The sequence below is a fragment of the Vicugna pacos genome, chromosome 18 (genome assembly GCF_048564905.1).
Source record: "Vicugna pacos chromosome 18, VicPac4, whole genome shotgun sequence".
In the NCBI taxonomy this organism is placed as follows: domain Eukaryota; kingdom Metazoa; phylum Chordata; class Mammalia; order Artiodactyla; family Camelidae; genus Vicugna; species Vicugna pacos.
Genome location: NC_133004.1, coordinates 20,061,908 through 20,087,199, shown reverse-complemented (window position 1 = coordinate 20,087,199; position 25,292 = coordinate 20,061,908). Strand labels below are relative to the sequence as shown.

At 47.7% G+C, this 25,292-nt stretch overlaps 2 protein-coding genes and 1 long non-coding RNA gene across 13 annotated transcripts in view; 1 reads left to right on the top strand and 2 right to left on the bottom strand.

Moving 5' to 3' along the window:
- Positions 1-7,108, bottom strand: part of MAPK8IP3 (mitogen-activated protein kinase 8 interacting protein 3) — a 44,693-nt gene extending 37,585 nt beyond the window's left edge. For all 11 annotated transcript variants that reach the window (XM_031687098.2, XM_072942383.1, XM_031687100.2 and 8 more), the window contains exon 1: positions 6,791-7,108. In XM_031687098.2, coding sequence (XP_031542958.2) covers positions 6,791-7,108 — 318 coding nt within the window. The remainder of the gene's footprint in view (positions 1-6,790) is intronic.
- LOC140687046 (uncharacterized) lies at positions 6,204-10,199 on the top strand. Its single transcript, XR_012061077.1, has 3 exons — positions 6,204-6,299; positions 6,863-7,477; positions 9,668-10,199. It is a non-coding gene; the product is annotated as an uncharacterized lncRNA (long non-coding RNA).
- Positions 10,121-25,249, bottom strand: JPT2 (Jupiter microtubule associated homolog 2). The gene is made up of 5 exons (XM_072942387.1): positions 25,140-25,249; positions 20,112-20,260; positions 16,610-16,752; positions 13,526-13,574; positions 10,121-12,724 (listed from the first exon to the last, which is right to left on the bottom strand). Exons 1-5 carry the CDS (start codon positions 25,181-25,183, stop codon positions 12,543-12,545), a joined length of 567 nt encoding a protein of 188 aa, XP_072798488.1. The 5' UTR covers positions 25,184-25,249; the 3' UTR covers positions 10,121-12,542.
- Positions 25,250-25,292: the final 43 nt, after the last annotated feature.

Genomic DNA, 25,292 nt, shown 5'->3' with positions numbered 1-25,292 from the left:
AGCAGATCACAGAGACTTCTTAAACTTCCTGATCCACTTGGCTTCTCCCTCCCTCTTGCTCAATTTAACAGGAGAGACCTAAGGATGCCTGTGGTTGGCCACTTGGTAGACAGAGGGTCTCGCTGCCCAGAAGCGAACATGGCAGACCAACAGGAGGCCAATGGGCACATGCACCCCCAGATTCTGCACTGATCTGGGTCTGGTTTACTGTGAAGAGGGAGGAGTGGTCAGAAGGCCGGCGTTCAGAGGTCAGGGAACAGGAACCTAGGATACAGGATGGAGGAAGGGCACCCCAAGAGCAGGGGAGACATGAGGCCAGGGAGGGGGCACCCAGAGAACTTTAAGAAAAGGCATTACTTTGAATTGGCCACTGTGGTAATCAGAATCTAAATTTCCTAATCCCCAGCTCACAAATCCCACCAAATGGAGAGATGTTCCACTTAAACTGGTATTCCCCAAATCTCTTAGCCATAAGAGGTGCTGAAAGTATAACTGACAAATGGCTCCACAGGCTCTAAGTCTCTTCAAATATTTCATTTCCATGGGGTGAGCCTTTTCCACGCTGGTGACTGGGATGCTTTCTTAGGATGCACCAGCCAGCCACCAAGTGATTCTAACTGCTGGGTTTTCCTGCCTGTCTTCCAGCAGCAACTCCATGGGCTGCTGCCTGCAGGACAGGCAGGACTGAGAAATGGAGCGTGGCTCCTCCACCAAGAGGAGCTGAACTGACATCTGCACAGCTGGATGCACTCAGCAACAAAGGGATGAGTGAAAGGACAACCACCTGGGTGAATCTCAAAGCACTACGCTGAGCCAAAGAAGCTGGTCAGAAAAAGCGTGTACACTGCAGGATTCCATTTGTATAAAGTTCTAGAAAATGCAAATCGATCTGCAGTGACAGAAAGTAGACGGGTGGTTACCCAGATGGGGGAAGCCGGGAGAGATTACCGGGGCATACAGGGAAATTTGAGGGATGATGGAGATCATCGTTATCCTGATCGTCGGGGTGGTTTTTCAGGTGCAGACGTGTCAAACTACACACTTCAAATATGTACATTTCAGGGCACTGACCTCAATAAAGCTGTTACAAAGAAGGAAAGAAAAGAAAAGAGAAGCAGCCCAGGGTCAGAGATATAATCCTGTGCCATGAGCAACACATGCTTTCGAGGCGCTGCGGATTTGCCACCAGACCTCCTCAGCTTTTTGAGAATTTTATCACCTCTCTGTTGTTTCCTAAATAGCTGGCATGCTTTTCTTCCCCCCATCTCACAATATTTTCTTCAGTTATCCTGTTTCAAAACTCCCTACGCTTTGGGGTCTCCCCTTTTTCTGGAACTTGTTCAATGAAGAAAGAACATCCCACCTTTTCAGCCTCTTCCTTTCTTGCCTGAGGCCACATACCAGGTAACAGGTTAACATTTACTGGCTGCCCTTACAGGAAAGTGATTGAGCAAGATCTATGGCTGTGCTGCCCAGAACGGTAGTCCCAGCCACATGTGGCCATTTAAACTCAAATTAATTACAATGACATAAAAACTCATTCTCAGTTGCAGGAGCCAAATGTGAGGTGTCGATGGCCCTGTGTGGCCACTGGCTACTGAATCAGATCCACAACAAAACAGAAATTTCCATCCTGGTGCAGAGCTCTGTTGGATGGTCAGCTGAAAACCACAGGAAGAGGCCTTGAGCTCAGGAACCAGATAGCTCAGGACGGTGCCTGCGCAAAGAGGAAAGAAGCTCTCCCACCTTACACGCATGTGCAGACAGCTGGCATCTCTTTGGGATGTGTGGTCAGGGAGAAAAGATCCAGCCTTGGGGCTGAAAGAACCAGGTCACTGCCCTTTGGTTAAGTACAAAGCAGCCATGGGGACTCCGGGGCGATGGGGACTCACTCAAGCACTTGCATCTGCATATCATGGTGCCCAACATGAGGGATTCAGGTGCGCACAGGAACGGGCGAGTGGTCCAGGCAGGGAACGCCATGCAGGGTGGGGGATGGAAGGAAATGGAAGGGCAGGGGGGAGTTGGCAGGGGAGGTAGGCCTGGGGACCTCATCAGAGCAAGGCCAGGCCCTGGCTGAAGGCAGTACCCTCCTGAGAGAGTCTCCCTTTCTCCATCTACCCAAAGCAGTCCCTGTCCCGACCCTTTATTCTATCCTGTGTCCCCATTTTCTCATCCTCTGAATGTGTGGCCCTCCCTATCTGAAGGCCCGCCCCAGGACACCAGGGAACTAATCCCCGGAGCCTGTAGCTAAGTCTGGCACTCGGAACGTCTCATTGAAGGAGTGGACAAACAAGTGAGAGTGGGAGGCAGGATCTGCCTTTGGACGAGTCATGCTGTTGGAGTGGGGCTGAGACAGGCAACAAAGTGGCTGGGGGACCAGTGATGGGGCAACTGGAACCAGGGTGGTGGCAAAGGAGATTAAAAAAGAAAGTACGTCAAAAAGAAAATCAGGCCAGAAGAATGGCCGGGACTCAGTGAGCAGCTGGATGTGGGCGGCAATGATGACCAGCCTCGGGGGCCTGACTTTAAACAGAGCATGGGAAACGAACGCCACCAAGATCATCTGTCTCGCTGATGACGGACAGCACTCCGGTGTGTCTGCTGTTCTGATCTTCCCTGCCTTAACAGATCACCCTCGCACTCTCATGAAAAGCGAGAACTTGAGAAAAGGGACCCTGTGCTACACACAAGGATCCCTCCCCAACTCCCATCCTGCATCTGGTCATGAGGTCACATGAAAGCCAAACTGCGGGCATCCAGGGAGCTGTGATGTCACCATCATCAAGGTCGTGAAAAGCCGACTGGGAGCAGAGGACGCTACGGGGAGCCGGCAGGACTTCTCAGGTCTTAGCAGAGAGGGAGGGAGGGAGAGAGAGAGAAGAGTAAGGTGGAAAAACGGTCACATTGGGGAATCTGGGTGTGACTTTCCATAAATAACTTCTACACTTTTCTATAAATTATTCTGAAACAGAAACTTTAAAAAATCCAGATATCAATTTAGAAATCCTAGTTTTGGGAGAACTAACTTGTAACCAACCTGTCCTCAGCCTTGCTAACTGCCACCACGGGGCCCTGAGGACTCCTGGCAGGCAAGTGCCTCTCTCTGCTCTTCTATGCCTATTTGTCTCCATTTTTTAGGGAGATTCTGCGGGACTCCTGGTGACTAGCAGACATACAAGGGATCGACATTTAGAGGTGACCAGGAAAAGGCAGCTCCAGGCACCAAATCTTAATGGTTTCATCTGAAAAAAGTTAACTATTAAAAAAACCCACAAAACTGTTCTTAATATGACAACGCAGCAGAAGAAGAAATCACATATTTTGTCCAGACAGTGGTGGATTTACTATTTGGAATGTGGGAAACAAGAGGGAAAACTTTGGATCCAATGTATTAATTCACTCATGAAAAAAAAGGCAAAATTATCATCTCTATAGAGTAGGATTATGGCTTTCCCCCACCTCCAGCTTCACCCTCTCCAAATACTCTTCTATGAAATGCATCACTTTTGTACAACTAGAACAAAAAAAAAAACCAGTTTTTGGGTCAAACTTTCCAGCTGGATGCTTTCCCTACACAGCTCCAAATACTGAAGTATCAGCAAACATCCACGTATGTGTTTCTCCAACAGAATAGCCCCTCGAGTTGCTTGTGACAAAGGGGGTGTGTTACTAGTAGTTTCTTTAAGGCTAAGAAGATTTTAAGGCAAATAATGGCTACTCAATTCACACCGTGTCCCCCAGTTTTTCTTCCCGTGAGCAAGGTGCTTGATCAGGGCAAGGAAGGCTCTTTGCTGCCCAAGAGGAGAGCAAACTCGGCCCCCTGCTCACCCCTCCCTCGGGGCACAGTGGGTGGCGCTGCCGAGGGGTACACTTGCTCCCAGCAGCCCCAGGCACTTCCAACCTTCTTTTCTAATGGGAAGGAACTCGGAGGGTTTGTCACATTTTGTCCTGGTTACAGATTCAGCACTTTAAAGGTCTCCGTAGAGGTTTTAGAAGCCACATCCATTTAGCTCTGCAAGTCTGAGTGGGACTCAGTGGTCTTGATGACAAGGGCACATCCCGGCATAATTAAGAGACTGAGATGCCCAATGCTTGCCATCCAAGCCGGCCCCATCAAGGTGCCCTTCCCTGACTCGGCGAAATCCGCGTGCTGCAATTCTCTAGGCAAACAATGGCCAACGATGGGACTTGGCACCTGAGATGAAAGCAACCTGCCACGTCTGGCAACCCACTTGCTTTCCAGAAGCAGCCAGTGCAGCTCCCCAGGGCAAGGCTGGCACCCAAGCCTGTATCTGTGGATGCTGGGGCTTGATCCCTCTCCCTGAACCGCACCATCACCAGCTACCATCACTCCCACCAAGAGCACCACCTTGGGACCAGAACATACTGGCAATTTCTCACTGTTGTTATTACGGGCAAGTAGACAACCAGGGTGTTTGTTCTGCCCAAGGCTTTTTCCCTTTGAAATCTGCAGATTCTGTGTGCTCAGAAGGCTGCAGGCGGCTCAGGTTACCCTGCTCTGACTAAGCCTTCCTGAACAGAGTGGCCAGGGAGGCAGGAGCTACTCTGCAACACACACGCCCGCAGCCTGTGCCATTCCAGCTCCTGTATTATCAGACACGCATTTGTGATCTCAGCCTCTGTCTGGAAAAAGCCAGTCCACAATGCACACTGGTCTTTTCCACAAAACTGAAAATGACTGCTGGATTTAGTAAGTGAGCCAGAATGCCAAAACGGTTACAGTATTTGGCCCTTTTCTCAGTTGTAAAATCACACGAGGTCTCTCCAAGGGCATCCTATTAGCATCAAATCACGGCCTCCAAGCTGGCCAGCCAATCATTTGTTTGCTCCGGGACTCTCTGCTTAGCTTCTCTTAGTAGCTGGGCCAAGGGTGGGTCTCTGCCCCAAAGGCAGTCTCCTCCAAACCACACATGCGCCTCACCCCCACCTCCCCAGCTCTCAGTCCAGGGGAGTGTTAAGTGGGAGGCCAGAAGCACACTGGCTCTCAGCTGCACTTGAAGTACACAGAGCAGAGCAGGGGCCTAACCCTCTCAGAGCTCATTTTTAAGCTAGAAGTTTATGATTCTTAGTCTTAAAGTGGTCCATCTTTCTCCTTTTTGCCCCTTCTTGTCCACTATATTACTGTAAAGGTATGGGATGAAAGAAAACAAACCTACTCAAAACCTCAGGCAGGAGTCAAATGGCCCCTGAGAGTAGTCAGAGAAGTGGGCGGAGGCAGCCACTGCCCCACGACCAGGTGAGGGGAGCCCCAGTCCTCCAGTCTTCTGAGGGTACAGCTCTCTGACTTCCCACAGCAACGTGACGTGGAAGGGAGAGCCCATGCCAGGGGTCAGGGTAGACTGGGGTCAGGGTAGAATGGGTCCAGGCCTGGTTCTTCTAGGGCATGTGATCTTGGCCCACCACCCCCGCCTTCTCCAGGCCAGCTCTTTCTCCAGTAAATGCCCAGGGCCACTCTGAACTCTAAAATCCTATGAGCTCTTCTAGCTCCTTCAGCTGAGAGCCCTAGATCAGTTTTGGTGGAGCTTGGCACCCCAATCAATAGACAACAGCCTCTTGACAGACACGTGAAACCCTAAAGCAAAACAAACCACCAAAGGTAGGAATGATACAAGGCACCATTAAATTTTATCAACACACTTTAAACCAAACTAGATCATAAACTGCTCTGACTTAAGAAAAAGCAAAAATACTGAAACACTCTTCGATTTCAACACTGAAGTCAAGAATGTGTTAAGCCCAATTAAGTAAAAAGGAATTTAGCTTACTAATAAGAAACTTCCTAGTCACAAATCAAGGAGCTTCGCTTTATGCCTGGAATAAGAGAATGCCAGGGCTCAGAGATCACCTAGGGCAACTGACTCATACAACTGACAGAAAACAAAAATCCAGAGTGGGCAGGCAACATGGACAAGGTCACAGAGGCAAAGCAGGGATGAGAACACACATGTCCTGAATCCACTTGGGTCTGGTACACAGTCAGAGCTAAATATGTGATGGTGATTGAATGAAGGTAAGGAGTATCCCTACAATGCACGGTTTTTCTAACTGGTTCACAAATAAGTGAATTCCAGGTTATGGAGATATTCTAGAACATGACCAAATATTCTAAAATTCTAATTCTACTTTTATTGCCTCAGAAGCAATATGGAATTTCTCAGCCTTTTTCACAGAAGCTCACAATCTTCCCAATGCGGGGAACCACAGAGCAAAGAAATCACCCCCGGACCTGGAGTCTTTCACCTGGTGCCAGAGGAGCAATCTAACTGCGGCTCTGGGTATGTGTTTACACCAATCAGCAAATTCACCCATGTCACAGACGATCAAACACTGGTTCAGGGACGAGGAAAAGGTCTTCTTACAACAGACCTCTTCTGGTACAGAACCATAACAAGATCAGAAATCCCTTTTCCGGGAGGGTTTAAAATTGCAGTAACCAGAGGTAGTAACTGGGGTCTAGGAAATGCTTGCGAAAAGCACGCAAAAGCAAAAAGAACTGGCATCTGGAATGAGAGGTGGGTATGGAAGGGAGATGGAGGCCCGAGATTAAGGGAAATTTAAGCTACAAGCGACCCTGGTGAGGCCAGGTGGTTCAGGGCTCAGGGCTCCCGGTGGGAGAAGCAGGCCAGGAGGAAGGGGGAGACAGGGTTCTCCCCCGGGGCGGGATGAGGGGCTCAGGGGACATTGATGGGATGGGCGGGTCGGGAGCTGGGGGTCTGGGCAGGGCGGGGTCCCCGGGCGGGGCCCCAGCGCGGCCCGGCCCACGCACCTCCTCGGCCTGCTTGCGCAGCGCCTTCTCCCGCTCGTACTGGGTAAGCAGCTGCTCGTTGTCCTCGCGCAGCAGCTCCAGCTCCACCTCGTGCTCCTGGTTCTCGCTGAGCACCGAGTCTAGGTTCTCGAGCACGTTGACCACGAGCGGCATGAGCTCCTTGACCACCTCCTCATCATAGCAGTGGATGAGGCGCTCGAACTCTCGGTAGATGGAGCCCGCCAGGCCCGACACCCGCTCCGACATCACCGAGCCAGAGCAGTAGTCGTCCTGGTACACCACCACGCCGCCGCCCTCGTCCATCTGGATCTCCATCATTGCGGCCACCGCCGCCGCCAGCGCGGCCCGCTGTCCGCCGGCGCGCCCGCCCGCCCGCCCCGGCTGTCCGTAGTTCTTAGGCCGCGGCCCGTCGTCTCCGCCGCAGCCGCTGCCGCTGTCGCCTCAGGGCTCAGCAGCCGCCGCCGATGCTGATGCTGGTGCTGATGCTGCGCCCGTCACTCAGTGGCCGGAAGTCCCGCCTCCCGGAAGTCCCGCCCGCCAGGCAGAGTGGGTGGTGCCCGCCCGTCCCGCCGGAGTCCCTCTGCGCTGCACTGCTAGAGGGCGGCGGTCGCAGAAGCCATGACGTAAGAGGAAGCCCGTTTCCGGGCCGGAAACTCTGCTGAGCAGGCAGGGAGCACATCCGGCCAGGTTTGTTGGAGGCGCCGTAAACCGGCTCCCACGACCCCAGCCTCGACTTTTATAAAGTGACAGCATGTCCCAAGAGTATACATAAGTGATTGTGTACGGTTTAGAGACTTAAAGCAAGCGTCACCCTCCCCTCCAAAGAAGTGGATGTTATCTTTGTGCGTCCCGCCCTTCCCTGCAGAGATGACCACGATGGTCACCTGGTTAACTGTTACTTGACTTAACCTCTATAGCTTCACTACACAGTAGTGCATCCTCCTACACTGCAGGTATTCAGGGCTTCTCTTCAGGGTGCTCCTCTACCCTTCAGTCGTCCCTCCTGGGATTCAAGTCAAGTGCAAGTTGCCTCTCTCATCGTAAAACCCAGTAGCAAACTCATTTAATCCACTTCTCTGGCCTGCATTTTGTTTTAACTTCTATCAGATTTCCCAGTTTCACTTCAGCTATTTGTAATCTAACCCACCTACTGAGTTTTAAACTTAAATAGTTCTATTTTTAATTTCCATTCGACCTATTTGATTTTCTTATATTCTACCAGTTTTGATAGGCCCTTATTTCTTCCACTTTTAGCCACGTGATTTGCATTTTCTTTCACTGGCACCTGAGGACACCATGAACCTCAGACTGACACGTCCAGCTTTGGGGGCTACACAGGTGGCATGAATCCTTATCAAAAACACATTAATGACAGCTTAGTGCTAACAAGTGCTCTTACCCCTGCCTTTCAGTAGATGAAGCACTTCAAGGTTGGCTCATCCTGACTGATGACAGGATACTCTGACTGCACAAAATCAATAAATGTTCCTGCAGGTGATGCCCTAAATACTATTGCACAATTTCCCCTTGCAGCCTACTCTGCTGTATGGATGCTCACCCAGCCCACCCCACTAAGAAACTGGGTTTCACTCTCACATTCAGATTGCCTGGGGTTTGATCTTAGCTAACCTTAAAACTGAACCTAAAAATATTACCAACCTACTAGGAATGTCATGAAGATTGTGAAAGGGGCTCATACCATCTCTAGCAAATGTTAAGCATGCAATAAGTACATTATAGACTTGTTAATGTTTTATTTTCTCAAAATGAGAAGCCAGAACAGAAATGGAATGTTTAATTTTTTCTGGTGAGCGAGTTACAGAGAAAGCTTGGGTATGTTTTGGGGAATGTTTAAGACTTCTGCCTTAGGCGTTTTCCAGAAATGTAACCCCTTTTAAATTACTGAAATAGCAAATACAGTCAGGCAGCCCCCACTACCACAGTGAGAGGCCAACTGACGTGGCATCAACTTTATTAGTTTTTATTACTAACATGTTTGGGCAGAGTTATTACTTGAAATTGGTTAAAGAAAATAAAGTTTTAACAAGATGATATGCTGGATAATTCTTGATGCTTACTGAAGACTACAACTAGTACTCTTGAGAGAGTACATAATCAGCTTCCTTTCAGATTTGTAAGAATCATTTGGGATTCAACTTTTTCTTTTTCTCGTTACCCTAAAATGTAAAATGGGCACACAGGTTTCAAAAGTTCCTAATGCCTGCAAAAAAGTCATGTAAGTCCCCATACTCTCCCTCTCATTTCTTTCTAAATTGAATCTTAGATATCACTTTGTATCGCACATAAAACAGAACTATTTAATTCATGAGCTCCAAGAATACTAAGGATTAAGAATACAAATTCAGAACAAATGAACTGGATAACACAGGAGATACATGCATCTTTGCAGGGTTCAAATCACAAAAATAATACAACAAGTTACGGTCTGTCAAAAGAGCCAGTGTGTTTCTGGACAAGGCACAGGACCTGAAGAGGGACCCTTGAGATATTTTTCACTTCCTCACCATAATATAGGGGAGCCACCTTGGTCCATTCAGACTCAGCCACTGCCTGGCCTCTGGAGACAAAAAGGCTGTGACACTCTGAGGCTCAGTGCTGTGGCTGGAGCATCTGCTACAAATAGGTGATGTAATGGTGCCAGTGGCTTGCCTAGCTCTTGGAACATGCTCTGCACTCCACAAGGTGTTTTCAGATGGACAAGTGAAGATAGTGTCAGGTCACCCACATCGGGTTACTTTCAGAAGTGCTAACCTGATAGTTGGCCCTGAGGCAGAAGGCAGAATGGAGGACGCCTCCTCTGGGGGACTCTTCAGGCAGGCAAATAAGAAGGAAAAACAATCTATGCTTTCTCTACAGGACCTGAATCTACAGGCAAATTCTAATAGCTCAGCACCTCATCTACTCAATGCAGTTTGTCACGGCAGTTTCAAAGCCAATTCAGAGACAAGTTGTTAAGGAAAACAAGTTGTGTTGAGAAAGAAGAATCATTCATTACCTTCAACTTACAGAAACCAAAAAGAACGCTGCCACATTCCGGTTCATTCTATTGAAAGCTAAGTCTGATTTTCAAATGAAAAACCCTTAAGTCTATAATCTTTTGAGATTAATTTGGGCATCTGGCTAAATGAAAAAATTAAAAAAGGACAAACTCCTTCAACCCATGAAAAGCTGTAAGGGAAGGAGCAGAGTTCAGGTGCTCTGGAGAATGAATGTGGAGGGAAGGACGTGCACACGTCTGCCCCCATGTACATGCTCATCCACACACTGGTGCATACTAGGCGCATGCAATCAACAGGCAAAGACTCTGAGTACGTGACTGCTAAATTTAATTCAATGGCTACACCCACTCCTGCCTTGTAAAAATAACAGAATGCTTCTCTCAGTTACACTGTGATGTGAGCACAGGTTTGGTGTTTCTGATACAGCTCTACAAAAAAGTTGGCACCAAATGCACATAAAAAAAGTTTTAAGGCTTAATAAAAATACAGACTAGTCATTTCTCAATGCAGTGTGGACGTTGAGAACAGGATGCTAAGAGTTAATCTTTCAAATACAAACAGCCTCCTCCATCAGGTTCAAAGGAGCAAAAACATGTGTCCTCTGCTCCTGCCAGCAGCCAGACTACCCAGGCTCTCTCAGTCACGCCCATGGCTTCACGAAAGGAAAGGAAGGAAGATGGGGACAAAAGTAAGGCAACTTGGTCACTGCTGCCCAGAGGCTCTGCCTGCATGTGTCTTCTTCCTTCCCCCAGGCCTCTATCCCCACCTCTGCCCCAGAAGTCCCTGCCAGTAGACAGAACAGAGAGCTTATCCCTCATTTGGCTGAGGGTGGAGCCCCAGGGCCAGCACTGTCAGGGTCTTCAGGGTGATCCAATTTGAAATTCACGAATCATTTTCTTGTGTATTAAAAGCAAACCAGAACATAAACCGTAGTTCATTTCTACTGTTGGAACAGCTCATGGTAATTTAAACAAATTAGTGTTTGAGCTTAAAAGCTAACAACCATTTGTGACACTTTTTAATGGGGAAAAAAATGCTGTGAGTTCCAAACAACTTTCTCACAAACAACCATTTGAATGATGGAGATAGGAAATACTTGAGAGTCACATGGAACGAGGGTTTCTCAGCTCCAAAGTCAGTAGTGACTGAAAGGGACAGTGTCTTTGGCTGGTAAAGCGCTGTGCAGATCCCTGCTGTGTGCCAGTGGCAGAGGCGGAGCTTGGCTGGCAGCTCCTGCAGGCACTTGAGTGTCCAGGCCACTTGGGGTGTGGCTACATCTTAATAATGCTGAAGACATTTCTAGCACCTGTGTTAGCTTTGTAGGCAACAGCTCCACCACCCAAATCCTCCCTGTTAACCGTTGGTCCCACATTAGTGCAACAGAGGAGTTGACACTGTAGCCCTTTAGAAGCTCAGTGGGAGTAACTTTTGCCTGACAGATCAAAGCAACATGACTCTTGCCAGCCCACCATCTTTGCTAGCAAGTATCATGGGATGGGCCACTTGAGACTTTGTGGCCAAACTACTTCATCTCCTGACCTAAGGTCTCTAAAATAAGTCTTATCTGGAAACTGTGAAGATGGTCCAGAGGTTCTGCAAACCTTTATAAAGAGAGGCTTAAGAAAACTTCTTCCTCTTTGGTGTACCTGAGCGATGGACTTTTTTTCTAAAAAGGTGTAGAAACAGACAAGTCAACAGTCATCTATGTGACTGGTTTTTTAGAACAGCCTTTTAGATAATATTAAAGAATTAAAATCTAAGAACCCAAGGTTCTCAAGCATCTCTTCTTCCTACCACCAACAGGAATAGAAAGGAAGACATATGAAGGGTTTAAATGACCCCATTACTTTGATATATCTGGGCAGTTTTAAAGTCCTGCAGATGTTCTCAGCCTTGCAGACAGGGAGAAGTGTGGCTCGTGAAGGGATCTGTTCACATCACTGGTGAGGAGCAAAGGCCCAGACTTAAGGCTGACGAGAAAAAAAGGAACAATTCATAAGCAAAACTGCCTGTGAAGAGTCCAAAGCCAGTCCCTGGCGGATGAAAGGCAGAGATTCCTATGTCAGATCCGGCTAAGGTCTGAGATGGCAGAAATGGGGAACCTCAGAAGATCAGAGCATAAGATCTTCCCATAAAGCATAAGACTGAGAACAGCTTTTTGGTTTTTGTTGACAGCTGCGGAGGCAAAAGTAATCAAGGTGTTTCAAGGAAATCTGTAGAACTGAAGTGAAACACACGAGGGCTGAAACCCCAGGAACAGAGACCATGTCCACAACAGGGGACGGGCGCTGGGGTCTGAGGGCTCTCCAGAGCACCCACCCCACCTAGTATTTCCGTGTGTCGTGCTCATCATCCCACAGCAACGGGCAAATGGTTTTTGGTTTTTTCTCAAAGGCTTTAAACTCTGCTACTGTGTTAGTGATTCCTAGATACCCAATTAGCTAACACAACAAGGACATGAAGACCCCAGTCCCCAGGCTCACCTGGTCGAGCTCCATCTTCCCACCCGCCCACCAGAAAGGCCCTCACACCAGGGGTCACGTTTCCTCCCTTAGCACCAGAAGGCCAGGTCCTCTGTGGTTCTTGTGGCGGCGTGGAGCCAGAGCAGCAGCCTCAGGCACCATCCAACTGACCCTCACCCACCCCGTTCCTTTGGGATAAGAAAAACTGTAAAATTTGAAATCCTATCACTCGAGTTTCTTGTCTGGCTATGGGGGAAGCAGCCGTGTCTCTTAGTAGAAGGAGATGCTGGATTTGCCTCCGGGTGGGTTCAGGACTTTGTTGTGCGAGCGAGGCCGAGGGCCCAACCTGGGCTCATGGCTGTCGACCGTGGGCGCGGGCCCCTGGGCGCCGTCCGCTTCTCTCGGGCCGCCTCTCTCCCCTGGCTCCTGTCTGGGCGAGGCGCTGGCTGCAGCTGTGGGACAGAGTCAGCACACCACCTGTGAAAGGCCACCCACCGCCTAACAGAGCTGCACGCGTGCGCGTCCCGCCCACCCCAGAGCTGGTGGAGCCGGGACTCAGGACTCAGAGCGCCTGGAGGAGCCCCTGAGGGAGTGGGCACATCTTTGTGCTGCTTGTGGGACGCCACGCCCCCTTCTTCCACCTCAAGTATAAAAAGCACATGTTCTCAAGGTGAGTGTGAAAAGGAAGAGGGAGTCATTGGAAGTGAAGGGTCCAGCAGGGGAGCCAAGGTTACTGTGGACTTTCTGAAGGGACCACTTCATCATCATCAGTGAGGGAAATGGAGACCCTCACTGATGGGTGCCCATAGCCAGGGCAGAGGACCATGGTGGAGTTTGGTCTGACATCCCATCCCCTCTTCCTTCTCACCCCCGTCTCTCCTCCCCTGCTCCCCTCGTGCCCATCTCTTCTGCCACTTCCGCCAGTGCTGTCCTCTGTCTCGAGTTCACGGAAGGTTCTGGACCCTTGCCCTTCACTACACAAGGTCAGCTTCTAGAAGAGGACACCATGGCCTCAGGCCCAGGCTGACTAGTGATGACAAAAGTGCAGAAAAGCCAGCTGGAAAGTTCTCACCAGACACAACTGAGCCCACTTCCCCAGGCTTCTCCAAATATGAAACCTCGCAATAACCACCACCTTGCTTGTTTCCATCGGCTGCTGGAAGGGGCACAGGGGTCCTCCTGCTTGTCCTCTCTGGGCACCAGCAGCCCCTGCAGAGTATGAGCCCCAGGGAAGAGACAGAAAACAAGCTTACCTTTGAGGTCCAGTACTGGGTCCTCTCCTTCACACAGGAGCACGTGGTCCTGCAACAAGGCAAACCCCAGGTCAACACACCACTAGGACACCTCCCACTCCACTTAGTGGGCGATGGGAAAGGCATTGATGACCAGGCTCTATTTTTTAACTTTAAAAAAGGTTTCTATTTGGATGATTTTAACCATAAACAAAGCAGAGAGAAGAGCCTGGTGAGCTGCCAGGTGACCCGCTCTTACAGCAACTGACATCAGCTTGCTTCCATCCTGGTCTCAGCCACCCAGGCCTCCCACCCTCTCCCTCCACCCCTCATGGGAGTATTCTAAAGCAAATCTCAGGTATTTCATTTATCTGTAAGTATGTCAAGATGTGGCTCTTTAAAATTCAGCTAAAAACAAAGAAAAACAACACTCTCATAACTGCAAAAATCAATGGTTCCTTAAATGTGTAACACCTAGTCAAATTTTAAAACTCGACACCATGTTCTCAAGGCTCATCTGTGCTGCACTGTGTATCAGAACTTCCTTCCTTTTCATGGCTGAGTAATATACCATCCTGTGGGTACAGCACATTCTCTTTATCTATTCATCTGCTGATGGACACTTGGGTTGTTTCTATCTTTTGGCTATTATAAATAATATTATTCAAATAGGTTGAAGTATCTGAGTTCTTGTTTTCACAATTTTGGGGTATATACCTCAGAGTAAAGTTGTTGGATCACACGGCAAATTCTGTTTAACTTCTTCAAAGAAAACTGCCAAGCTGTTTTCCACAGCAGCTGCACATTTGACATCCCCAACAGCAGTGGATGAGGGTTCCAATTTATAACCCTCACCAACATTTGTTTTCCCTCTTTTAAATTGCAGAAATTTTTATTTTATTATTTTTTAAATTATAGTCAGTTTACAATGTTGTGTCAGTTTCTGGTGTACAGAATGTTTCAGTCATACATGGACATACATATATTTATTTTCATATTCTTTTTCATTACAGGTCACTACAAGATACTGAATATAGGTCCCTGTGCTATACAGTAGAAATCTGTTGTTTATCTATTTTATATATAGTAGTTAGTATTTGTAATATCCAATTTATCCCTTCCTACCCCCTTTCCCGGCTGGTAACCATGCTTGTTTTCTATGGCTTTTTTCCCCTTTTTTGATAACAGCCATTCTAGTGATATAAAGTGGTTATTCATTGTGATTTTGATTTGCATTTCCCTATTGGCTAAGGATGTTGAGCATCTTCTCACATGCTGATGGACCACTTGTATATCTTCTTTGGAGAAATGTCTGTTCAAGTCCATTGTTCACTTTTGAATGAGGCTGTCCTTTTGTTGCTAAGTTGAAGGGGGTCTTCACATGTTCCAGATAGCAAAATTTATCAGATATGTGATTTGCAAGTATTTCCTCCTATTCTGCGGGCTGTCTTTTCATTCTCTTCATAGTATCTTCTGCTGCACAAATGTTTTTAATTTTAATGAGGTTCAATTTATTATTTATTTAAAATTTTGCTGCCTGTTTTTGGTGACACACTTAAGAAACCACTGCCAAATCCAAGATTATGATTTGTTGGTACATTTTCTTCTAAGCATTTTATACTTTTAGCCTTTCAGCTTAGGTCTTTGATCCATTTTTTAGTTAATTTTTGTACATGGTGTAAGGTAAAGATCCACTTTCATTCCTTCCATGTACACCACTTGTTAAAGAGACTGCCCTTTCCCCACTGAATGATTTTGATACTCTTGTGGAAACACCAATTAGCCACAGATGTGACAGTTATTTCTGGGTTTGCAGTTGTATTTTGATGACCCATATGTCTATCCTTATGCCCATGTAGTTCTGATTACTGTAGTTTTGTAGTAAGTTGTGAAATGGAGATGTGTGAACCTCCAACTTTGTTCTTCACTTTCAAGACTGTCTGGCTATTCAGGGTCCCTTGAGAGTCCATACGAATTTCAAAGTCTTTCCATTTTTTCAAAAAATAAACAAAACAGTAGCACAAAAGAAAACAAAAAAATCAAACCACCACCACTGTTGGAACTTTGACAGGGATTGCAACCTCCAGTCTTTTTTTGTTAGTCATCAGCCTCCCCCCTATTGGTTGCCATGCAGTGTCCTACATTTTGCATTACTTTGGTCAATCCCTGCGGTGTTGATTAATATGAGGTTTAGTCAGATTTAGGCTTGGTGTTTTTGACAAGGATTCAAAGGTGGTCCACGATGGACTCATGATTTTTTGATGTCTCTTGTTTTGTGATGTTAGCAGCCACTCATGATCACAGCTTAGATCTACAATTTCATCACAAGTTTGCAAAATGATGATATTTGGATTTAAATATCCTTCTTCGTTTATAGGCTGGAACACTTTTATAAAAGGAAGCTTTCCCTCCACAGCTGTTATCCTGAGGTACAGTTCAGGCAGGAAACACTGGCTAAGTGTTTAATTCTACCTGTCAGCAGTTTTCAAGATGGTCCTCTGGCATTCTCCAAAGGTGACAAATGAACTGTTTTTAAAGTAATATCAGGAACCCAGGAATTCTAAATACTTGGTAAATTCTAATCCAATGCAGTTACTGTACTTATTGACTGATGGTCACTAAAAGCAGTGAAATGTTTAAGAGGTGAACTCCCCTGTTTTATGTTCAGTTTTATAAATATCCTCGGCATCCACTGGTGATGTGCAGAGTAGTGGACAGTCTCTGCAACTCACATGCTGAGACCAGCCTCCATCATCATGAGGTTGGAATGCATTTCTCTGATGACTCAGGGGAGCTCTGAACTCAATGAGTAATGACTGCAGCCAGGAAAACCATGTCACCCATTGTGCCTCTTCCTAATAACATAACTGCCTCAGAGCCTTTTCATTTTTTATTTAAAAAAAATTTTTTTTGGGGTGGAGGAGAAGTAATTAGGTTTATTCATTTAATTATTTAATGGAGATTGAACCCAGGATCTTGTGCACACTAGACATACACTCTACCACTGAGCTATACCCTCCGGTCCTCAGAGCCTGCTTAAAAGAGTACTTGGCTCAAGTTTTGTTTTTCTTGTTTTCATGTCTGCTATTCGAATGCAGTCCATACCTTGGGTTTGTTTGGATGTGCCAAGGGTGAAGTAGCAGTGACAGGGGACCCAAAAATATCACTGGCCTTCCCACCAGGTGGGTTCAGACGCTGTCGTGTCTGCACAGGTGTTGATTCATCAAAGATACCACTTCCTTTCCCTCCTGCAGAAACAATCGCAGAACAGTGAGCAACCTGCAACACCCATCTGATCCTACCCTCCACATTGTTCCTTCAGAGACCTCCTCTCTCAGTGACACCGGAGTGCCAATCCTGAGTTCAGGCTAACGAGGGTGGGTGACCAGGCTGACGAGGATCCCTGAAGACCCAGCCAAACCCAATCTCTTTACTGGGGCCTGCTGGGGCCCTCATTACTAGAACTGAGCTGAACCTCTAGAGGCCAGATGGTAAGATGGCATCAAACAGCATTTTCCCCTCTAGAATTTCCTTAACTCTTAACTTTTCATGTTTCCCTGCTGAAGAATCTTCTTCATTAAACCCATGAAAAGTTCTTTCACAGATTAAAAGCAAACAGCTACTAAATTCTAAAGTCAGACAGAACTGAATTAATAATATGCTCTATTTAAGGCAAATCTGTAATCTGGAAACACATTCACTCATCATTCTCCTGACCTCATTCTGGCCAGAACTTCCAGTGACAACTAGGTATGTCAGTGAATTACAGACGTTTTAACATCTTTGCTGCGAAGCAGAAATGACTTGATAAGCTATCACGAAAATATGTATCTCAGATGTAAGTTCTCATAAGCCGACGACTGAGGAACGGACAAGAGAAGTAAGTGCCAATGTTAAACAGAAAGATGGCAACCGCATGACACAAGCCCATTATCTCTGCACGCAGCAAACACTAGCACCTCCTTTCCGCAGAGTGCCGTGATGAGTAGAGGGGGACTGTTAACAATCACAGCCCTGCACCAAGAATTTAGTCTTACAGGAGAGAGGAGGCACGTTCCACAAATGGCCGTGAGACCAGACACAAGTGACTTGGCCTCTCTGTGCCCCAAATCCCTCATCCATAGAACAGCAGCAATAAAAGGACTCCCTCACAGCGCTGTGAGAGGATGCAGTGACTGACTGTAGCTCCTGTGGCAAATGCTTAGAACAAAAATGCTCAATGAGTGTTTGCTGTATTTTCTATGCACTGATAAAGAAACATTCCCTGGACACACTGTTCAGGGAAAAAAGGTACAAAACAATCAAGATAGCACACAACATCTTAATGTAAAAGGAGAGAGTCTTCTTAAATGCTTGCATCTGAATACAGGGAAGTGGTTACCTCTGCGGGCCGTGTGTATGCACAGGAAATGGGATGGACGGGGTTCAGGGGATTAAGACTGCTCAGCGCATTCATTTTTATAGCTGTGATCTTTGTTTACTGCCTTTAAGAAATTGAATTTTAAACAGTCACTCCTTGGCTGTAATAACCCACCCCGTGAGGACAGACGACAGCACACCCAAGAGCAGCATGGACGACGAGCCCTGTGAGAGCACCGAGGGGGCCCTCGTTGCGGGCTTGTCCCCTCACAAGCCCTCAGGCCCATCTTAGGGCCCCCATTGCTAGGGTGGACTCTAAAGCAGAACAGCCTTTGGGGAGTCAGTCATCTAGGGGACATGAAGGGGCAGCTCCAGTGGGAACCCAACGCTGGAAGCCTTTTTGGGATGGAAAATGTTCACAGAATGGCTGGGACTGACAGCAGGAAAAGGCATGCATTTGTGTCATTTCAGGGTGATCAGAGACTTCTAGACCTCAGCCACCAATGTTCCAGGGATCAGTGACCCCTGGACGGGGGAGAGCAGCACAGTGGAGTGTGAGCCAGACCACCAGGCCGCGTCCCCACTCATCACTTACCAGCTGCATGAGCCTGCAGAAGTCAGTTAGCCTTCTACCTCCACTTCCTCAGTTCTGACAGCATAATAAATACATAACGACAGCACCAAGCTGGGGCTGCAGGTGAGATGACAAAGGGGAGGAGCAGTGCCCAGCAGAGGACGCTCCTAGTCACCCTACTGGGTTGTTGCTACTAGTGGGGTGTCGTTGGCAGAAATGTCTGGACCACAAAGTAGAGAAAAACAGCTGCCAGAGGCCACCCCCTTACTGCGTTGTTACTGCCTTGCTGGTTTCGCTTAAGTCAACCCTTTCTGAGGTACAAGATGAAAATAAAAGTAACTCAATTGGAGTTTTTGGCTAAAGACACTGCTCATTTAAAGATATTTTAAAAATTGTGAAACATGACACAGAAAAGTCCCTAAGACACACATAAAGCAAATACCTGAGTAACAGCCACAGGCTGTATGGAAAGCTGCCAGCCCCGAGATGTGCGTGCTCCTCCCCCACCGCCCTAGGTTACCACATGCCCGGCTTTTCTGGAAACTACAAACTTGTTTTTTTTTTAAGGTTTTACCATGTATATGTCCGACCCTAAACAGCACAGCTCTGTTTCTGAACTTTATAAAAAGCAACCACACTGCATGTTTATTACTCAGCATTTTACCTGAAAGATGAATTCAGCTTTGAAAATGGAAAAGATGCTCAATTCACTCATAATTGAAGAAAAAATTTAAAGATACACTTTTCAAAGAACTAAATTGTTGGGAGGGGGAGGGTATAGCTCAGTGGTAGAGTACTGTGTTTGGCATGCATGAGGTCCTGCGTTCAATCCCCAGTACCTCCACTAAAAAAAAAAAACAACAAAAAACCGAAACAAACAAAAAAAAGGGAATCACAAAAGACAAGACAGCGTGTTGGCAGAATGTGAGGAGCAGTGACTGCGGATGTCACGGAGAAGGAAGGCCTGGCAAACTGCTAGGAGAAGTATCGGTATTTTAAATTGATCCAGCCATTCCAAGAAATTTATCCCAATTGATATATTCATGAAGCATGGGCTCTGGAGTCAGGAAAACCCACATCCAAAGGCTAGTTCTGCTACCAATGAGCTCCAGGCTCAGGCACACCAGTGAACCACCCTAAGCCTCGGCTTCCTCCTCTGTAAAGGCGGCAAGGGATGGTCACTCAACTGGACAGTCCATTAGCCCAGAGAAATGCTCTATCAGACCACTGGAGTTACGAGAAGGTGGGGTAAGTACTGAGGGAACCACATAGACGCACGCTGGACTTTCAATCCCACTGACAATCTGATCAAAAACACTCTAAATGCACAATTTGCAGGTAATTTTAAGAATCTCAAGGAGTCCGTGGGACAACTTGGGGAGCCTCCCTGCTGGGAACCAGAACCCCATCATCTGCCTTTGCATCCTGAGTGCCTGGGTGCAGCCAGTAATGGTCAACAGGTGAGGGAGGACTCCAGAAGGACCAAGCCACCTTCAAGACAGAAAGTTCAAGTCAGGATAAAACCTTCCTTCCATTCTAGAACTCGGACAAGGGGTAACCCAGATCAGAAACTATGACAGGATCAATGTAAAGAAATAGAAAAGTTTATCAAGAGAGCAGCATAAAGGAGCACAGGTAGAGGCCAAAGGACTAACGATCGACAAAGGCCCATACCTGGGGGATTGGTCCTTTTGGGTATGTTCTGAGGTTCTTCATTTGGTCCAAAAATATTAGAGGCCATCCTATTGGGTCTGCTTGAAGGGACAGCTTCTTCTGGATTTCCAAATAGATTGCTCGATTCCCCTCCCGGGGGCTTCATAGCCCTGCAAGGACAGAGAAAGTATAAGTGACTGACAGCTCACCTGGGCACCCCATCCACGGCCATGGCACAGGCAGACAGGGCAGAAGTACTTTCTTCATGTCATGGAAAAACCACACAACACGACTAGTTAGTACTGGTCTGATTACCTTACAGACGGCCACACAGCAAACTTCCTTCACTGCCCTTAAGTTTTCTTTGTATACCTTGGTTGTGCCAAAAGACTTCTAGAGATGTGCATATTCTGAAATTATTCCTGTGACCTCTCATTAGTAAAATTAAACGTTCCCTAAAACAGGCAAATTGAACCAGTTCAGCAGAGTTTCTCAGTCGTTTTTAATTAGCCTACACTACTGTTGGGTATCGCAGCTTACACATGCTAACTGTTCATATATGCCAGCTGTCATTCGGAGGACCTTACACGACAACCCTCTAAGGCAGGCACTGTTTTCAAAGACGAGGAGTCTGAGATAAAGAGAAATCACGAGGAGGGCCACACAGGAAGCAGAGATAGGATGCAAGCCCAGGTAGTCTGGCTATAGGGCTCAGACTACACCCTAACATCTCTAGAAACAAACAAGTCTTCTAGAAACAAACAAGGGGGCGGTGCACCATCTACCCACAGATCAAGCGTGACCTAGAGAGCCGGGTCTTCAGAAGGGTGGCCACTGTGGCCAGTGAGTACTTGGATGTGGGTGTGTGGGCTCTGATGTGCTATAAGTGTACTACACACAGGATTTCAGACTCAGCACAACGAAGAAAAGGCAAGCTATCTCTTTAACTGTATCTTTTACATTGATCGCATGTTGACATAAGGTTTTGCATACATTAAGTTGAATGATACCTATGAAAATTATTTTTTCCTGGTTCTTTTTATTTTTTAAAATGAGGCTACTAGAAAATTTAAAATCCCTTATGTGGCTCACATTTCTAACAGAATGTGTCACCTCAGACCATGGGGAGTGCCTCCCTTACAGATCCAAGAGAATCCTGGGCATCTACACTAGTCTAGTTTTCTCCAGTTCTAAGGTCTAGAACTACCACTGGAATGTCAAACATTGGACAGATCAGGATACACCAGCTAGACCACTGTTTACCGTAGATCAACACACATGCTCCGAGTGTCATGCCTGTAATACGTGTGGATTTTAACTAAACGCCCACAAATAATAGTGGTGTTTCCACTCATTCACCACCAGCAGTATCTACCTGCAGTTGTCATCTTTGGGAAACTGACATGCACTACTTGGAGGTTTTAAAGTGGACATTTTAGAAGTGGAAGATCAGGACCCTGAGTCACTTTTCATTGCCCTAACTAACGAATTAAGAAATTTCCACTGTGACACCCCCAGAGCATCAGTCTACATCAGCACAGCAGCAACACACTGGATTCATATGCATCTTCTCAGAACATCTAGATTTTTAAATGTATTTTAAAGCAGAGTTTTAAGCTGGTGAGTGGCCCCTGCTCGTTCATGAGTTCTAAGCAACAGGACAGTCTGTGATTGATCACAGATGTTTAGAAAGAGATGAAACTGCAGAGCTCCCCACATGAAAGCTATGCAGACACCGCTCATGATCTATTCACAAAATGAACTGGATCTTTAACCTGCTGTTTCCTTAACAGAGCGAGCAAGAGTATTGATCACTCAGTGTAATTTGAAGTGGACGGACTTCTCCACTCTGGCTGTAAAGCAGGTGGCAGACAGCGTGCTGTCTCTCCTGGACCAAAACCCGCAGGCAGGCAGGCCGCTTACCACCACTGAAGCTGAGCGCACACCGGGCAGGCCTTCCACAAGGGGCCCAACTGCTGTCTGCTTGGAGGAAGGGAGCAGGGCTGCCTGCCCAGTGTTAGCATTTTCTTAAGGATTTGATAAAGGAAAATTACTCAAGTTTGAGGGGGGAAAAAACCTTTTTAAAAAAATGACCAATAACCAGACAAATTAGAAAGGCATCAGTAAGCTCTCACATCAGGCACTTTGTTGGGGGACACGCAAGGCCACCTGACTGCTCCACCCACTATAAATCATGCAGCTCCGTCACAATGACATTCTCGTATTTTTGGGGACATATTTTCAAGCAGGTCCAACTGGCTTGGGTCTCCACTGCTATCTCCTTGAAACAAGGGGTGGAAGTCTACCATCCTCAGAACTGAACTGAACATCAAGTCTCATGCTGGCACAAGTTCAAATTCCTATTTTACTGATGGATTTGAAACAGGAGTCTTCTTTCAAACATTCAAACTGTCAGATCAGGCTCAGGGAAGGCTCGTCCTGATCCGAAGCTCTCCGGGACCCTTTCCTCTCACACTCCATTCCTGAACAGCCTGAGTCTCCTCAGCCTCTTGCTTTAACTCACATGTCCCCTGAGCACCTATCACCAATTGGCAAGCCCGCACCAGACCCTGTGGGTGGAAAGATGGATAAGAGCAAGTCCTTGGATTGGAGGAGCCCCATGCTTGCTGGGAAGGCTAGAGCTGCATGGAGGGGTTCCAGGTGAGTGATGCCACAGAGGCACTGAGTGTCACTAAAACTCCAAAGACATCTTTGGAGGGGGTGAGGCTCAAACTGAGTCCATGGTCTCCATGAGGAAAGAGTACTACTGGTGCACAAAAGATGAGTGAGCAATGTTTATTTGGAATGATCAAATGTTAATTTGGGGTGGTGGAAATACAGTGTTTGTTATATTATCCTGGGGACTTTTTAAAATTTTACTTTGAAAAGAAAGAAAGGAAAGTTGTGCCCAAGAATGTTGTAGCCGAGATTACTGTGCATAACGGCCCAGCTCCCAGACAAGGTGGCAACTAGCTTCATCACAAAGGCTGTGGGGTGGGCACTAGGGTCACACAGCCATGGAGCAGTCAAGCAAATTGTGCAGGCTGCTCCAACAGGGTTTCAAACAAATCAGACCGTGAGTTAAATAGACATTTCAATAAAAACACAACCCGAAACTGGCTCAAAGTGGCCTTCACTAGGCTCAATGTTAAAGGCAGTGATCACTTGACCCTAATTACAGGGGTGGGGTGGGGGTGAGGGTGGCAATAACAGTGAGCTCAGACATTCAGGGGTGAATGCACAATGTGCAGATGGATACTCCCCAATTATTTTTTTTTCCTTTTGTAGGACCTCTTCGATACATTTCAACCAAGACATTCAACATACACAAGAGAAACTAAGGGTCTGTGACAAGAAAAGCCACACACACAATGCAAGTAAACACGGGCAGAGAATACAAAATTGACACTCACTGGGCGGGGCCCATGCTCACGACCTTCTGCCCCTCAACAGCTTATCCCTGTGTTCCAGGAAAGCTCTGGGGGACCGGCCAGGTTTGGAGAGAAGCAGCAAAATAGACTCGATTAAATTCTTTACAAACATACAGCTTACAGCTAAAAGAAAGACCTTAGATTAATGATGGCTAATGCATAATGCTTTCACAGTTCAAAATCCCTTTAAAGCCAGGTGACACTCAGCAAGAAAACAAGAGTGGGGTTTTATGAGAGGAACACCTGACTGGGTAATCCTACAGCCCCGATTTGACTCCCTTCACAGCTAAGTGTATGGTAAATCTTATGGTGTCTGTGGAGCTAACCAATTCCTTTAAGATGGCCGTCAAAACACAAAGTTGCTAAAGGATCCCAAGCAGAAGCTTCCAATTAATCATCCAATTAAGATGGGTTTTCCTTCTTCAGCATCCTAAAAGGAAGAATTTTCCCCTTTTCATAATATCCTCTCCAAAAACTAATGCCCCAAAGAAGCGTGGATGTTAGTTCAGAGCACCAGCTCTGCCCCATCTCCTGTAGCTCAGAAGTCAGCTTCCACAGGCATTACTCATGGTGCTTACTAGTTAATGGCTCCAATGTTTGCTGGGCACCCAGTGCCAGGCTGTGTAGACAAAGAGGGAGTGTACTTCAGGGACACAACTGAGAAAGCGCTGGGAAGCAGCCCTTGCCCAGCTGGTGTGAGTGGCGCAGGACAGCGATTTTCAGGCACCGGAAACTGGTTTCATCCTGAGCCTGACTCCAGGATAAACTTCTGGCTCCACAGTGAGTGATTAGTCGTCACTGTTACATGGATTAATGACTAATCATTTGGTTAGGAACACTGACCTAACTCCCTAGAACTTACAGGGATTTTAGCAGTCGAAACAACTTACTCTATATTCTTCTGTGCAAATGGGACACAGAAGAGGCTCACAATAAAGAAAACTCTTAGGCATCTGAAGAACCAACTCCAAGACACAATGTGGCGCCTCAAGGAGCAATGACACCTCTCTGCAGCTCTGGCAACTTTGTGACTCCCAACACCCGGAGTGTTTGACCAGCTATAAAGAGAGTGAGTGTGCTGCACTGTTTCTAAGTGTTTCAACCTAGTCGGACCTCGGCGTCTATCATGTCCTGTGTGGCCTGTTTCCTTGTCAGTAAAGTGGGGAGGGCACCGCCTGGATCCATGGGACCAGCAGGGTTGGGGCAGGGCACCGCCTGGCTCCACAGGGCTGCGGGAGTGGTGAGGGCTCCGAGGACGGGACCTGGCCCGAGGCCGGTCCACATGCACACGGAGAAAGCGCAGACTCCAGGAGGGCACTCTGGGTCCCGCACATGCCGCACGGTCCTGGACTCCCGCAGCGCCGCCACGCCCGCCCGGCTGCAGCAGACCACTCAGCCAGCGTCTCCGGTGCGCTCGCCAATGAAGGGACACGTGCTGGGACCAGACGCGGGGAAGGCGCACCTCCGGCCTCCTGGTTCCGCGGGCGCGCCCACCTCCCCGAACCGGCCGCGGGGGCCCAGACGGCCCCGGCTCTGTGAGCTCACCGCGGCCGCCGCGCCGCCCTGCCACGCCTGAGCCCTAGCCCCCCACGTGGCCGTGGCCGCGCCCGCGCCGCACCTGGAGCCTGCCCGGCCGCCCTCGCTCTCCGGCGCCCGGAACATGTCGCCCGCCACTCGGCACCTCCCGCCCGCCGCGCCGCCGTTCCCGCCTGGCTCCGCGCGGCCTGAGGCCCGCCCGCCAGCCCCCATTGGACACTGCCGAAGCCAGTCA